The 15,575-nt window shown below is 39.0% G+C and overlaps 1 protein-coding gene across 12 annotated transcripts in view; it reads right to left on the reverse strand.

Moving 5' to 3' along the window:
* Nucleotides 1-15,575, reverse strand: part of EPHA6 (EPH receptor A6) — a 372,934-nt gene that overhangs the window by 50,386 nt on the left and 306,973 nt on the right. For all 12 annotated transcript variants that reach the window (XR_010357084.1, XR_010357081.1, XR_010357085.1 and 9 more), the window contains one exon: nucleotides 9,103-9,164. Coding sequence is in view for 6 of the 12 variants with exons in the window: in XM_064411103.1 (XP_064267173.1) it covers nucleotides 9,103-9,164 (62 nt within the window). In the remaining 6 variants the exon portion in view is untranslated. The remainder of the gene's footprint in view (nucleotides 1-9,102; nucleotides 9,165-15,575) is intronic.

Here is a 15,575-nt window from a genome sequence, read left to right on the forward strand (position 1 = left end):
GCAGCATCAAAGTTAACACTTCTCCATGTCCTGCATCAGACAGCTCCTGAATTTTGTGGCAGTGGGGTCCTGCACAGAAATGTGATTGCAGGCTCTCTGCCTTGTTTAGACCTGCCCTCTCTACCACTCACAGCAGACTGCAGGAGTATTTTTGTGACCTCACCTAGCAGACATTTGGCTTCTCATGGATTATTCAGTGACCCAGGCTTTTTATGTTTGCAGGAACGGCCAAACAAAAACAACTCCTGCAAACAAGTTAACTTCCCATTTTCTCTTTCAACACTTAACACTGGGCTACAGACAAATAACAGGTTCAGATCAGCATTCAGGACACTTCTATTGCTTAGCTCATGCATTTAAGCAAGATGATTTTTATAGAGGAAAAGCTAACAGGAAGTTCAGCAAATCCATCAGATTCAGCAAAGCAACAGGCTGAACTATGCTTAGCTTTATCCCTGGTCAGCAATGTATTTCAGCATTCCCATAATGATTCAATGATTTGGGGTCTGTATCCAGCTAGTCAGGACATGAACATTTAAAGACTATGACAAAAATCAGAAAGAAAATGGTAAAAGGAGGATACAAACACACCTTGTCAGCTAGATGACCTCACTGCCTTATACTTCTCAGCAGCACTTGTATTTGAGGAGCCATGCCAAACACCACAGCCACCTCCTAAGAAAGTACATTTAATGACACTTCTTTGAAACCAGCTACTTACAAGTGATTTAGAGCATTGTTTTTCCCTTGAATGTGTCAGCGTCTTAGGGCAGCAAAGCATTTCTGTCTCTAAAATCTCCACACTGAAGTACAGACAGCTCTCCCCAAGGAGGCCCCACCCTCCCTTGTCACCATCAAGGCCATGGATGAGCAGCTGGTTCTGCAGAGGACACTCAGCTGAGGCTCAGGACACAACTTCTATGAGTCCCAGACTAGCAGTGACTACCAGTTTTCAATAAACTCATCCCATCCAGCAATTAAGAAAAGAGGGACAAAAGATTATATTTTTAACTACGTTAAGTTGCTTCCTGTAAAGGAAGGAGAGGAATTCCAGCCAACATTTTTGTAATGAGGCCACATGGGGTTTCTGGGTTTGCCTTTTATTTAATAATTCTAATTGTTCAATCGATTAAAAAATTACAAAGCTGGTTGCCAACAGTTAGTACTCTTCACACTTACCACTTTTTTCAGCTAACTGTAGAATTAGGATTTGGAACAAAGTGCCAGCACCTGATTTTTGCAGAGTGACAATTCAAGCCCCTCTCTACCCCCACAACAAAGCACCAAACTAAACCAACCCCTCAAACCTCTAGATTTTACCTCCTCCTTAACAGCTCCATTTTTTTAACAAACCTCAGAGTCATCTGCAGCACCTCCCTTAACCTTTTGTCTTCTTGGATTGCAAGCATTCATCCCTTCCTTTTTTAATTTCTGCTCTTTCAAATCTAGAGCATGCTTGGCTGATTTTTCATAAAACATAACCTTTTGTCTGCTCCTTCCAAGTCTCAGTACTTGCCTTACCAGTATAGGTGTAATGCCTCAGTTTAAAACAATCTCATGCTTTTGCCATTCTCTCCATCATTCTTTCAAGTTTTTTTTTTGAGATTCTGCCTTGACACAGAAAGTTAAAGCTTCTTTCTTCAGTGTTAAAGAAATGACAGACCTGCTAACGTACCAGCTGCAATTTTATTCTGTCCTCCTTCTCCCTCTGTGTATTTCTCAGAATCCTCTACTGCATCTGCTCTCCTCTCTCTTTTCTCATGCTTGGTTTTATATTTTTTCACTGCCAGCCTTGCAGTTGGACCAATTGTATTTTTACTGTCAGCAGAACAGTCTTTTCTCAATCAAGTCTCTTTGTAATCACTTCTGCATCAGTTTCCATGCCAGCTGTATCCCCTTACAATCTATAAACTTATCATTCAACACATCAAAAATTTTTTGATGTAAGCTGATTGGGATACAGACCATGAGCTATATTTAACCTTTAGAAAATTCAGCTAGGTTGATGAAATTATAGCAGGAAGAATCTGACCTTGTATTTTCAGCATTTTTCAAGCCCCCAGGTACAATCCTTTGGCAACTTTCCACTAACTTGTTTCATTCACTTGGCATATAGGGAAATAAAACACTCATCTGACTGATAGCATGGTTGTTACCTAGGGCTTTATTCTGATTCCCACAGCTTAGATTTGAAATGTGTTTTTGATAGGATTCCCAGTGGGCTGTTAAGGGTGTTAATCAATACTGGCAGCAATTCAGACCTCAGTGGACTCACCACATTTATCCTATCATCCCATTAAATTTTAATCAAGCTTTGATGGCTTTTCTAAATAAACTTTTCTCAACAGCTGGGTATAGATGCAATATCTGAGTAGTTGCTCTTGCATTCACACAGTGCCCTCAAAACATTATTTTTATTCAGCTACAGTTTGCTTTTAAGAACTTCATGTAAGTGAAATATTCTCCTCATGTTACAGACCTTTCAAGAGCACTAACTTATAATGGGCTGCTGAAGAGGTTCAGTTAGTGTAGGGGAGGAAGCAGGATATCCAGACTTTCTCTCATTGCATTTTGCCCTCCAGTTTTCAGCCCCAGTGCCCAGTTCAGTGCTTTTCTAGAAGCCTGTGGAATTTTTCTTCTTCACAAGGTTTTTTACCATTTCACTACCCAGTAATCTTTTGGAAGCATGGCCAGTGGATTTTTCTGTACTGTTTCTGGACTTCCATCTATTCCAAAATCCACTTCCTTATGTGCCAAATGACTCAGAACACTTTTAGGCCTTTATCCTCTGTGCAGGATTTACTACAGGTCAAAAAATTTTACTGCAGATTACTTAGATCTCATTTTAGATGGAGAACAGCACTGAAAATGGTGTGTCTGTGTCTAACTTAGATCATATTCTCCACTGACATTTCCTACTGGTCACTGGGTGAAAGATGCAATTTTTGCTATGCCTTTATTGTTACAGTTTTACACATTTACTGTGCAAAGTAAATGGTGGAACTTTGTCAAGATAAATCTTCCAAAATTCAAGTTGCAGCTTGGTAGTTCTTGGAAGTGTAACTCATTCTTCAAACTATCATGTGTGTCACACTAAAGTTTATATTTTTGGTACTAAATGAGGTCAGCTGATAATTTCTTCTTCATTCAACTGTTGACAGAGCTCCATGCAGACTTAATTATTATTAATAGATTCCATTAATTCAATTTCTAATTACTTTAGTTCATTTTAAATGCTAATGAGTGAGCCTACACAGAGTACAGAACAGCCCTACCCCATACTTCCTTCCATCCAAATTCCACTCCCTCCACACAGGATGTAGCAGAAATTTCATGAAGATAATATTTCTCTGGCTGCTCACAAGGGTCTCATGTTTTAGAGAGAGTTTTAAAACCTTACTGAAGCCAAAGTTTATGAGCTCAACTGCTTCTCCCACAGCCACAAAGCCTGAGCCCTGCTACAACAGGAAACCAGATCTGTTTGACAGAATTAGTTCTTGACAAATCCATGTTGGCTCACACTTATCTCACTGTTATCTTTAAGATGCTTAGACTTTGTTTGATAATTTGTTCCAGAAATCTTACAGCAGTTGACATTAAGCTGACTGGCCTGTAATTTTTTGGGTTCTTTTTTCTTCTCTTCTAAAAGACATTCAAAATCCCTTCATTTAAAAGCCACTGGCTCTGTTCTGATCTTCTGATTTCTCATTGTTGACAAATTCATAAAGAGCACACTGAGAGAGTCCACATTACCTTTCAAATTCTTTTTGCCTTCAAATACAAGACCATTTGTAAAAAATTTCCTGTTGCTCAGTACTAAGAATATCTACGGTATTTAATGTCTAAGTAAGAATATCTACATATTAAAAATGCCTAGCATTTCTAAATTAAATTCCCACAACAGCATCAGAAATGCTGTTTTATACATCCTTTTAGGAGGGTAAAACATTGCTTGGGAACAAATACTGGCTCTGTAGCATCACTGACACCTTCACAGTGCAATCTTAGGTCACTTAAATACATGCTGCTTTACAATTTCACTGTTAAGGTAATGCATCTTTCAAATTCACTCTCTAATTGCTCAACCTGATTTTAGTTTAAAAAAAAGAAAAAAGTATCACCAGTTTCCCAGTGCAGGTTTTCTCTTTTACAGCCTGATTTTTGAAAGCAAAATGCCACCTTTATCCTGCCAGGAAAGGAACGTGCCTCCAATAAATTAAAGTGCACATGAATGCTGTGTGGGAAAGCAAAAGAAGGAATATTAGTTATGAGCTCCAATGTTTTTGCCTCTCTGAATGCAGATAAATAATATCAGGAACCATTAAACTTAGGAAAGGCCATCTGGCTTTTTCCCCCCCACAGCCTACTCAGTCTGGTGAGGCCATGTTAGATGGATATACAACACACACTTTACAACACTGTTTCACAGAATTTGCTGCAAGTGTTCATTTTTGTCTTCTCTCGCTTTCCCCCAAAACTTGCTAAATGTGTCTGCCACAGCATCTAATCTGTAGCTGAAAAAAGGGTGAGTGTGATGGCAAAGCTGCTCTGAGAATAACTTCATAACGATTACTGCGAGAAACAGCAATATATCACAATATTTTCTCTGTCTAGTAACAATTATCTTAGCCTCTGCTCGGCCAGCCTTGAGGGATTAAAGCTGAATTCCAGGGTTTCATTTGCAGTACAGTCTGCTGCAGCTGGTGCTCTAAGGCAATTAAGCTTATTTCTTATAGACTCTTAGAAAAAAAAAAAGTGTGGCAGCATTTTTACTTACTATCCTTGCCTGTATATAAATCTTTTTTCCACAAGTATTTTAATTTTCTGAAGTGAATGGAAATCCATCAGCACCAGTTTTGAGAAGGAAGAGGAGAATTACAATGGCAAATAGCAAAAATGAAAAAAGCAAGGTGGTGCTGTGATTACCCCAGATGAATGCATCCCTTCTTTTTACAGCTCTGAGATTCACAAAACTGGGGAAGACTGGACCATCTTTCAAACCTAAATATATCTGTCTATTCAGCACACCTTGGACACTGTGCAGGAAACTACTCTGGTAGTCTGCAGCTGCAGAAAAATACTGAAAGAGGTTCAGTATTCTGGTGATATTCTTTGGTTCATTTTATGTGATTTTGGGTAGCCAACCATGAACCTCCTCCAAAAGGCAGCTTCCAGATATGTTCCTTTTCTGTGTTTGAATCCATGCCCACACTGCCTGGTGCACAAGGAGGTGAGCACAGACCACAGCCAGCTCAGAGCTCTCCAGGAATCATTCTTCCCAAGAAACCACCTCACCTCCTAACCACCCTGTTCCTCTCCATGTGATGCTAAATCCAATTATTTTAGCCAAGAATGACCCCTTAAATGAAGCTGTGAAAACAAAATGGATGAGATTTTAATCTGAATATCCCCATGAATCTGTGAAGCACAGGCTTAGAGAGTGGGCTGAGTGGGGGACGTTGTGTCGGGGAGAAAACCCAACCTTGAGGAAAGGACTTTTGTAGGAATTATTGCAATCATCTCATAGGCTTGGGTCCAACAGCCATCTCCAACCCACAGCAGGGCAAACTGCCAAACTGCTTGCTAAAAAGGTTTTGTGGGTTTTCAGCTTTTTTTTTTTTTTCTCTAGCTTGTGGTTACTATGCATCTCTCCTGCTTGTCTTTCTTGTTGTCTCTTCTGCAGCCTGTATCCACAAGCCTGAGCAAACACATCTGACTGCAACTGCCCTGTCTAATCACTAACGTCTTTCTATCGATACAGAGAGCTGCCCTTTCAACCCTTCTTGCCTTTATTATTTGCCTCATATGCCTGCAGAATAAAGAACTGCTGAGATCTCCATGACACAGGCAGGTAAAACATAATGACAATGAGCCCCATCCAAAATCTGTGTGTGAAGCTGCTAACAGGAAATTTTACCTGTGTCTCCTCAATTCCCAGGGTTAGCCACTTTCTTTCCAGGCACAGATTTCCTCTGTCTGGAAGCTGTTGGTGTAGGGCTGGAAGAGGCTTTGAGCCCCTGAGGAAATACTTAGCTGGAAACCCACATCCTTTTTCAGAGAAATCTCTCCAAGTGTTACCAGAAATGAAGCCACATGAACCTCATTTCTGGTCAAACAATTGTTTCATTGATTGCAAATTTCAGGTATACTTTTCTGGGGTGATCAACCTACATGTCTCAATCGTATAGGATAAGAAACTTCCAAACAACACTACAAAAAACGAAGTTTAGTCTTTTGTAAATGAGTTTTATATAATTGTGAAAATAATGCAGTATTTTTGAGGAAAATTCAGTGTCAAGTGTATCCAGCAATTTAGGATGTCTGATGATGCACAATCACTGAAATCAATTACCATCATCTTACAAAATTGGTTCTAATTAGCTGATGCCTTCCCACTTCAGAATATCTCTGAAGCAGCTTCATACTGCAAATCCATGCCAATGTTTTTTACCCAAAAATGTTAGCAGCCGGCATACAGGATCCTTTGTGGGGTGGGGAAGACATAATTCAGCTGAGCTTGCTGTTAAATCCATATAAATAGCAGAAAGTGGGCATTACTGTCTCTAAAGCAAGGAGTAAAGGCTTTTTAGATTTGAGGGGTGAGAGATTAAAGGGTGGGGAGATGCTTCTGATTTGTGGCACAACCTGTACTGGCATGAAAGAAAATATCCCATCATGGCTGTGAGGGAGGTGATGGCAAATGGAATTCTTCCTCTGGAATACCCTCACATGGTTCATCACAGAATCTCACTTTGAATTTGTAAGACTGACCCATTTTTGCAGGCTTTTGAAGAAAGACAGATGGAGGGATGTGCTGGGGAATTTTTGCTGGTAGTGGTATGTGGGGAAATATTTCTTATGGTGGGAAATGGACTTTTTTCCCCTCTGTGTAAAAACACTTTGCACAGGAACAATTGATTCCTTTAAATAATAAGAAAGACAGACTATGTGATAAGCCTTTCCAAATCCCACAACATTTGTTATAGTCACTGAACGCCTTTCATTAGGATTGCTAAAGATAAAACCTCTCTGCTGCTTTGTATCTTCACAAAAGCTTTTAAAAATGTGGACTTATATCTGCAGGAAACAACTATTATTAATGAAGCAGCTGGATTTCTTTTTAAATAGGTTACTTTGCAGCCATTTGCTCTGCTAATTATAAACCGAAATGCTGACATATATCTACAGTGCTTTGGGATGTTGAATATTATCTAAAGTACATTTAAAAAGCCTTTTAGAAGAATAAACCATATCTGAAGTGTGAATTGAAGCTGTAAAATAATATACATGAAAAACAGCTGCAGAAATTATTAGCTCACATTTCCCCCCAGCAGTTCTGTTTCCAAATATATCTGATGCAATGTGAGAAGCATTGCTCCACAGTAACATCAAAATTCTGCTGATGCCACTGACTATTAAAGTATCCTAATAAGTAGTAACTGTTCTGACACATGAATGCATGTGAAATAAACCTGGAATATAGATATCACACCAGAGCAGTTCAGAGAAAGGTAATTCTCTCTCATGAATTATTTCAGGACTTGGTTCTGTTCTATGAAATTCTCCACGCACACACACACGAACAGAACAATGTTTGAGGCCCAGACAAATCTTCCTGGGGCACTGCTGAAAAATCACAGAGCAGGAAAGCTGCAGGTACTCAAATCAGGGCCAGTTCCTGTCTGCAGATGGACAGAGAGATGAGCCAGAAAGGAAAGGGGAGTAATTTTTAAAAAACTACCCAGTGTCAAAGACATGGGTGATATCAAATGCTCCATAAAAATAACTTGATTTTGAGAAATCAGCAAATTATCACAGGAAACTGCTGGTACGTTTCTGATAACATACAGATATCTGTCATGCTTCTTCACAATGGAAAATAAAATATTATTTGGGAGAGTAGGTAAGGAGGACAACAAAGAAATATCTGAGAAAAATTACTATGGAATAATCCAAACCAAAAAGTAAAGAGAATCAGGGTCTGGAGGTATCTGGCAGTGGCTCTGCTGTACTCTCAGGGCTGTATCCCTTGTTCCAATTGCTCCTCTCTGGTGGCTTCCCCTTTTCCCAACAAGTTCTGCCTCTATGACTTTCTCCCCTCTCATGTAAACCTTTCTGAAAGTGCTGGCTGCTTTTCCCTCCTGCTTAGTCACTTTGTTTTCTCTAAGCAGTTCCTCCTCCTGCTACCACAGAAGAGCCTTCAGTCACCATCACCAAGATTTTTGTCCCAGTATTTCCACAGCTCCCTGCTGAATGTCTCTCCTTTGGGATACCCTTTCAAACAAGCTCCCAAACCCACAGGCCCCTGATTTCCCACAAGCCCAGATTTACCATTCTGCAGGATGGAAATGACAGTGGGCTACTGAGGGCTGGTGTTTACTTTTTAAGACAAATCTGAGATACTTGACATTAAAATTATTCACAAAGGTTCTTATGTCAGTAGGTCTCTGGAGCATTTCCAGGGGTTCTACTAAAAAAAAGACTATTTTAGGACAACTTTAGCTCACAGAGAGGGGTCATCCTTTCCTTTTACATTTCTAAAAAGAATGAAAAACAATTTTGCCCTCATATTACTCACATTTTCTGTAGCCTTTCCTTAATGTTTACTAAGGACCTTTGGGGGTTAATTAATGCCAGGACATTTCACCCATGAACTGTTTTCTAATTCAATTTGTTAAATGCAAGTAGCCATAAATATTATAAATCAATTACTGAGTATATTCTATGCTTCACCAACCAAAAAAATCATAACAGAGTATTTTTGAAGGTGATTGAGAAAAACGAACCACTTCCATAAGGCCAGGCATTTATGCTTCAATTTGTCTTTTCTTTCACAAAAACAATTTGAAATACATTTTGATAAATACAGGAACTACTTTTGCAGAAGAAATCAATTATATTCTGAAGTTTAAATCTTCTTTTTTTCCCAGCCGTGCTCTAATGTATTACTGTACCTCAGAAAAGTACCCTGGGGAAAAGGCTTCTATTCTTCACTAGAAATCCATGAATAACATTATGTAGAAATTAATTTGTGATAAATGATTCAAAATCTTAACCTAGAATGGTTTCTGATTCAAATGTCATCAGAAAATGGCACCTCACCCGCAGGAAGGAGTCAAGGGATCCGTTCTCCATGTATTCAACTACAATCATTACTGGTCTGCCTGCAAAACAGCAAAGACACACATCAGGATTATGGACATATTATGGGGCTTTTACAATTCTAGCTGTTCTGCAGAGATTATTCACAGTAGGTGAATATATAAAATATTTCTAAAATTCTCATTTATATCACAAACACGATTCCCTGTGTTACTCTTATGAATTATTTTCTATGCCTCTTTTTTTTGTTTATTTTGGTTTTTTTTTTTTTTTGGTTTGTTTTTTTTTTTTTGTTCTTAATGGATCAGCTGAATGCACATCATTCACTTTGGTGTATTCTCCCTTAAAAAATGATCAAAGAAGAGCCTGCTATCTCCAAATAGCAAAACGTTCCATGTAATATTTTGGAATGTATCTTATTTTGGAATGTATCTGAATTAAGGCAAAACCCAAATATTCATAAGCCATGTGCAAGTAATTACAAACTGAGGGTCATAATTTTCCTCTCAAAGAAAAATATCTCAGTGACTTAGGAACACAGGAGAGTGATAGAATGGGGTGTCACAAAAAAGAGTTCTCCTAGATCTGCTGTGTACATTGGGTGTGTATAATCCAGCAAAACTCTGAATTCCTGTGTTTGAAAATACCTAAAATATACACGGTGTTACTCAAATCAAGGTTTTGCTCAACCAGCACAGTCCCAGGGTGGCACCATATCCAAACTGAAGCAGAGCAAGACATTCCATTTATGTCTTGAAAGGATATCCCAGTCTGAAGATAAACTTTTGAAATGTGTACTTAACTTCAGCACCAGCTGGGGTAACTTTAACAGTGCTGGTACCCTTTAAAAAAAAAAAACCTCTTTAAGTGCTTGACAGGAGAGGGCAATCAGGGCAATTCTAATTCTTAGAATTACTAATAACCCAAAGCAGCCATTTTTCACAAAAAAATTAATGAAGAATAATATTAATAAGATTAGGAAGGAGGTGAAAGGGCTTAAAATGGCAGACTTTTCTTTTCCTGGGAATGCCCATCTCTTTTGGGGTTTGTGGGAAACCAGAGCTATGCCAAGTGGTGACACTGTGATTCCACCATTTCCCTTCCTCAACTCTACACTACCTGGGCCAATATTTTTCAAACCCAAAAGAAGACTCTTTCATCACTTTTTTTTTCTCTTCTGCTCAATTTATGTTTGTGATGTTTTTGGATGAAGGGATGAGAAATAAAGAAAGTGCTCGGGCTGATAAAGTGTAGAAGGGCATTTTGATTGCTCTACCACAATTATCTATTTCTGTTCAGTTTGATTAATAGTGGAAGTGTTTATTAAACTGTCCACAATGTACAACAGGCCACAGCCAGGTATTTCTCCTGAGCAGTTACAGTTTCCCTTCAATTTAAAAAATGAATGATCCATTTCTGTGTTTGCTCTCCAGCATGGTGACCCAGAATTTTGACTTCCTGGTGATGCCCATTCACAGAGCTTAGTCTGGTCTTTTTGTAGTTCCTATCAATATTCCCTCATTTCCTCTAATAAAAATTGTAATTATTTCTGTATTGACTCTCATGTTCACATCTTCTATGAATGAAACATTTCATAGCGTTGTCACAATACTAATTATTTTTTTTGTATGTGTGTGAAAATTCCCAGATGCCTTGATAAGTCTTTTGGGAGTGTGAAGAATAACCAGCTTCTTTCTTTTTGACTGAATGTTTAGTCTTAGCTGCTGATGTGCATCTGCCACCAAATCAATTACATTAATCTACACCCATTGGTTATACCCTGGTTTTGCAACATGAACTTAAAAGATACATCACTTTTAAGCTCTTAGAGATCAGAATGTTTTAAAAATTCATGTTTCCTTTAGTTCAGTTTGCTAATGATGGCTGATTGTACAGCCCACTCTCTTTAGTTTCAAGCACATGAATGCCCCAGATTCCCTTCCCTTTATCATTTCCTTACTGTCACAGGGCTGACACCTCCACATGAAAGGAAAATCCTAAAACCTAGAGAAGTAAACAAACTGCAGCCTGATGCTAGAGAATCTTCCACTGTGCAAAACCCTCCTGAGCAAGTGGTAATTTCTGAATTGCTGCAGACAATAGTATTTTTCAGTAAGTAGGGGTGTAAAGCTGGCTTTCAGATGACATATTCAGAAATTTCTCTTTCTGAGTAAATCAACAACTACAACACCTGTACAGAAAATTTGCATTTGAAGGGAAGGACAAATGGAGCTTTAGAACAGCACCCCTGGTTTCCTGTGGGTAATCCTTTGGCACTCTACACTTTCCAGAAGCTGTAATTTTCTCTAGAGGTTCACAGGCCCTCATTGCAGCTTTTATGCTCCTTAGATTCACATCCTTCACCAGAAATTATTTTCATACTTGCTAAACAGAACCATTAATTCTTCTACATTCTCTCACAAAACATTCTTGCTTCCAAAAACACCCCGTCTGTACTTCCTTTTGCTCAGACCCTATGCTCCTAGGTTAAAGTAACTATGAAATATATTAATATGCATTCATTTGTGGATTTAAAGAATATATTTCAGTATTTTTTTCACTGGACAATGAGGTTTTAAACCACTCAACTTGAATGACTTGAAATGACATGCCTGAAGACAAAAACAGCTCTTCCAGGTGACAGCACAGGAATGGCACTAAATACACCAAAAAAAGCAGCAGGTTCCTTCCAACAGGTTGCTGTATATCAGGAAATCAGCATATCATCAATAAATTTAGTCACTTAGGCTGATAGCTTCCCACTGACTCAGTCTGTATCACTTGCCATGCTACCAAAATTTCAAATGAAATTGAGGTGGGATTGTGTCAAAACACCACAATGTGTCAAGACACCATGAAAATAAACCTGGCTCCATCACTTGATTATCTCAAGCAAAAATCTTTAATCTGGACACAAACCTAAATTCTCAAATAATCCTGTCTTTAGTGTGACAGCACTTGATAAAAGCCACCTGATTTTGGCTGCAAGTTTAATGCATCCCTGGAGCTATTTATGTATTCCAAGCTGGACTGTGACAGTGACATTTTTAGTCAGCACAGTATTTGTCTTTGGAGCACCTGTGGGTTAAAAATGTCTCAGCTGTTGTTAGGATGGCTTGAAGACACAGCAAAAAACTCTGTTACACGGTAGAATCCAGTGGGAACTTTTACCATCAAAATGGCAACACTGGCTCTATTGCCAGTATGTTGTCCTTTACAGAGGAGAGCAATTTGAGTCCAGAAAAACTTGTATGTGCTAGACCCCTGTACAAACACAAAATATTGCTTTAGTTTCAAAGAGGACTACAAAACTGACTATAAAAATAGCACTGGGAGATTTCTAAACTAGTCTAGTGTTTGCATCTAAATAATTTTTAAAAAGCCTATAACTTAGATTATGAAAATTCACGCTGTTGTCATGACACTAAGAATTCCTCACCCTCAAAACAAGAACAGAAATGAATAAATGGGAATGGGGTAGAGAAACTCTGAGACAGAGAAGCAATCTTTGATTATTTTATCAAGGAGTAGGCTAATGCAATGCTGGAAGGCATTGAATTATTTTCCCAGGATTGCTTGCAGCACAAAAGATGGAGAATAAACAGATTTAAGGACAAAGAGCAGTGGGACACAGATGGCAGCCAAGGCACTCCTGGGAGCGACAACGACCTCCACAAATGGCTGAACCTCCTGGGACAGGAACACACCCATCTCCAGCCCAAGGAATTGCCCACTTCAGGGAGGTTTTTCCACACAGACACAGGAACAGGTACAGGAGAAGGATCTGAAGAACTGAGTTAATTTTACAGTCAAGAGCCACACAAGAGAAGGAATGGAAAAAGGATACTGAAAAGGGTGTCAGCTGAGGGTGTGGAACCAAGGAGCTAAAAAGTGTGGGTGTTGCTGGAGGAGAGCACACAGCTTCTCCTTTGAACTGGGGGAGGATGAAAAAAAAATGTTTGAAGCTGGTTCAATGATCAAATCAGTCAAACAAATCAGACTCCACAGCAGTTTTAGATGCTTAGCACTGCTGGAGTGGGGAGTACTGGGAGAAAACAAATCTTTTAAAGCAGAGAAATTATAGTGTCCTGAGGCAATGGGTTTGAACCCTAAATACAGATTTTACACACTACATATATCACATTTAAAATGTGCAGCACATTATAACAGGTGTATCATTTTACTACATAGTTAAAATAACAACATGAAATAACTGTATTTATGCATGACACACACACTGATACCATCCCCACATTCTCTGTTCTCATATTTTTTTGGAAAGCATAAATATTCCCCCCCAGACACATGTGGTATATTGTCTGAAGCAGATTTCCCTCCTTGCACATGGAGTAACTGTGGCTCTGGGAGATCCATTTCAGAGTTCCAGCATCTCAGAAAGCCACACTGAACACACAAGAGCAGCACTGGGGCTTGGCATGATGCAGGGAAAGGACAGCAATTCAATTTATCCCAACTGAGATGAATCTATAGAAGAGGCAGGAGCTGTTCACTATTTTGAGGCAACTCCCACCTTGTGACAAGAGGCTGACTGCTTTGAACAACTCTCCCTAAGAAAGTTCTTCTCTGCAGTTCTCCCACTCAGCTGTACTGCAGTGCCACTCAAACAAAACCAGTGAAAATGACAAACAACCTGTATTGATGTCATGCCACCCCAGAATATGCTGCAATCTTCTATTTTCCATTGATCAATCTGTTTGTCATTTTTTTAATAAGCAGGAATGAAAAAAAAAAAAAAGAGCCATACATTGCCAAATAATGTAAAATACCGATTAAATCTGAAATTCACATTGTATATATTTTTAGGGTTTGTTTTTTTCCACAACACAAGATTTTGATAGCATGCAATTTAATTGAGTGCCAGAGTGATGAATAAAGAGGAGAATCTGAAGTGTCATATCAATGACAAAATATTCAGCTTGTTGTCTCCTGTTGTCATTTTAAATAATACAGCAAAGCCTCCTTTAATGAATGTTTTATGTAAGATTAATCCTCCAAAAAGAATACTTAGCACATGTTCTTTTTCTACAGACTTACAACGAAACCTCTAATACCAATTATGGGGATAGATTTGTTAACATAAACACATGATCCTCATTCTTTCACTTAAAACAGCACAGGTTGGCACCTGTTCCCTGTTTCATATTAGAAAAAAATGCTCCACCACTTCTGCAGATCAGAATCCACCTGGCTCAGGGAATCACCTCCTTATCGGGCATCTCTTCATTCCAAAGCCATGTTCTGCTGTTAGTTGCCAGGGATTTATCATCTCCTGCTAAAGCAGAGATAAGCCAGCCCCAAACCAGGGGCACATCCTGGGTGAGGGCTGTGCCTTCCACGCTCCCAGGGCAGCCCAGGGGCCTTGGGAGGCACTCCTGGAGCTCACAGCTGCTCCAGTCACTGCACACCCCTTCAAATCACAGAGCCACTGGCCACAGCAGGCAGCTGCTTCTCTCCTGTCATCGCTAAAAATGCATTTGTGTGCATCAGAAAGGATTAATTTCAGTGACTGAAAAATATTTTTTCCATTATACAAAACAGGTAGAGAAAAAAAGAAAGGAAACAAAAGATTATGAAAAAAACAGCAAATAAAAATAATCCTGCCACTTTGCATTTTTGGTTTTGCATTGTTAGCCCACATCAATTCACATGAAGCAAATCTGGATTTTACTGGAAGCCACCACACTTGAATTCTTGACTCACATGACAGAAGGCCCCTGACTAAGACCTGTGTCCAAGCAGCATCAAAAAATAGAAGTTGCAGTTCCAAACTAATTTTTGAGAGTTTAGAAACCAGAGTTTGCAAACTGCATGGGATAACATATTTACATGGTGCTGCCACAGGAATTCCCATAGATATAACCTATTCATCCTCCTGCTAGAGCACTTTGGATTTTCTCATGTCTATATATCAAATATCATTAGTTAAGTCAGTTTTGCAAATACTTCTGCAAAATCAATTAATAACACTTCAAAACACATGAATGACCATAAGATACTGTTTAAATGTTAGGAAGGTATGGCCACACAGCTACCATTGCTACCTGAAGATTTATTGTATCCACTCAATCTGAAAATATTTCATAACATAAACCTGTTCTTTGAGCTGTTTTCCTGTAATTATACATTAAATAAATGCCCTGTGACCCACTGGCAAGAATTTATGCCTGTTGCTGTGTTTTAGAAGCCAGGAAAAGTCTGTATGTATATTTATAAAATATTGATATTAAATATTAAATATTTATAAAAACCTTCTCAGACCTTCTGGTTTGAGAACCTGCAACCTCATGTTGCAGGCAGCACTGCAAGTGGCTCCCCTTGATCCTCACGTGACAAAGGGAGAATGTGCTTTGGACAACAGAAATTTGAAGAGTCCTGCTGCTCCTGCAAGCCCTAACCCACATCAATCTGTGTGCCTACAGAAGATAGTCTGAAAGATTTTGAGGAAGGGAAAG

Source organism: Passer domesticus, chromosome 2 (genome assembly GCF_036417665.1).
Source record: "Passer domesticus isolate bPasDom1 chromosome 2, bPasDom1.hap1, whole genome shotgun sequence".
Lineage (NCBI taxonomy): Eukaryota > Metazoa > Chordata > Aves > Passeriformes > Passeridae > Passer > Passer domesticus.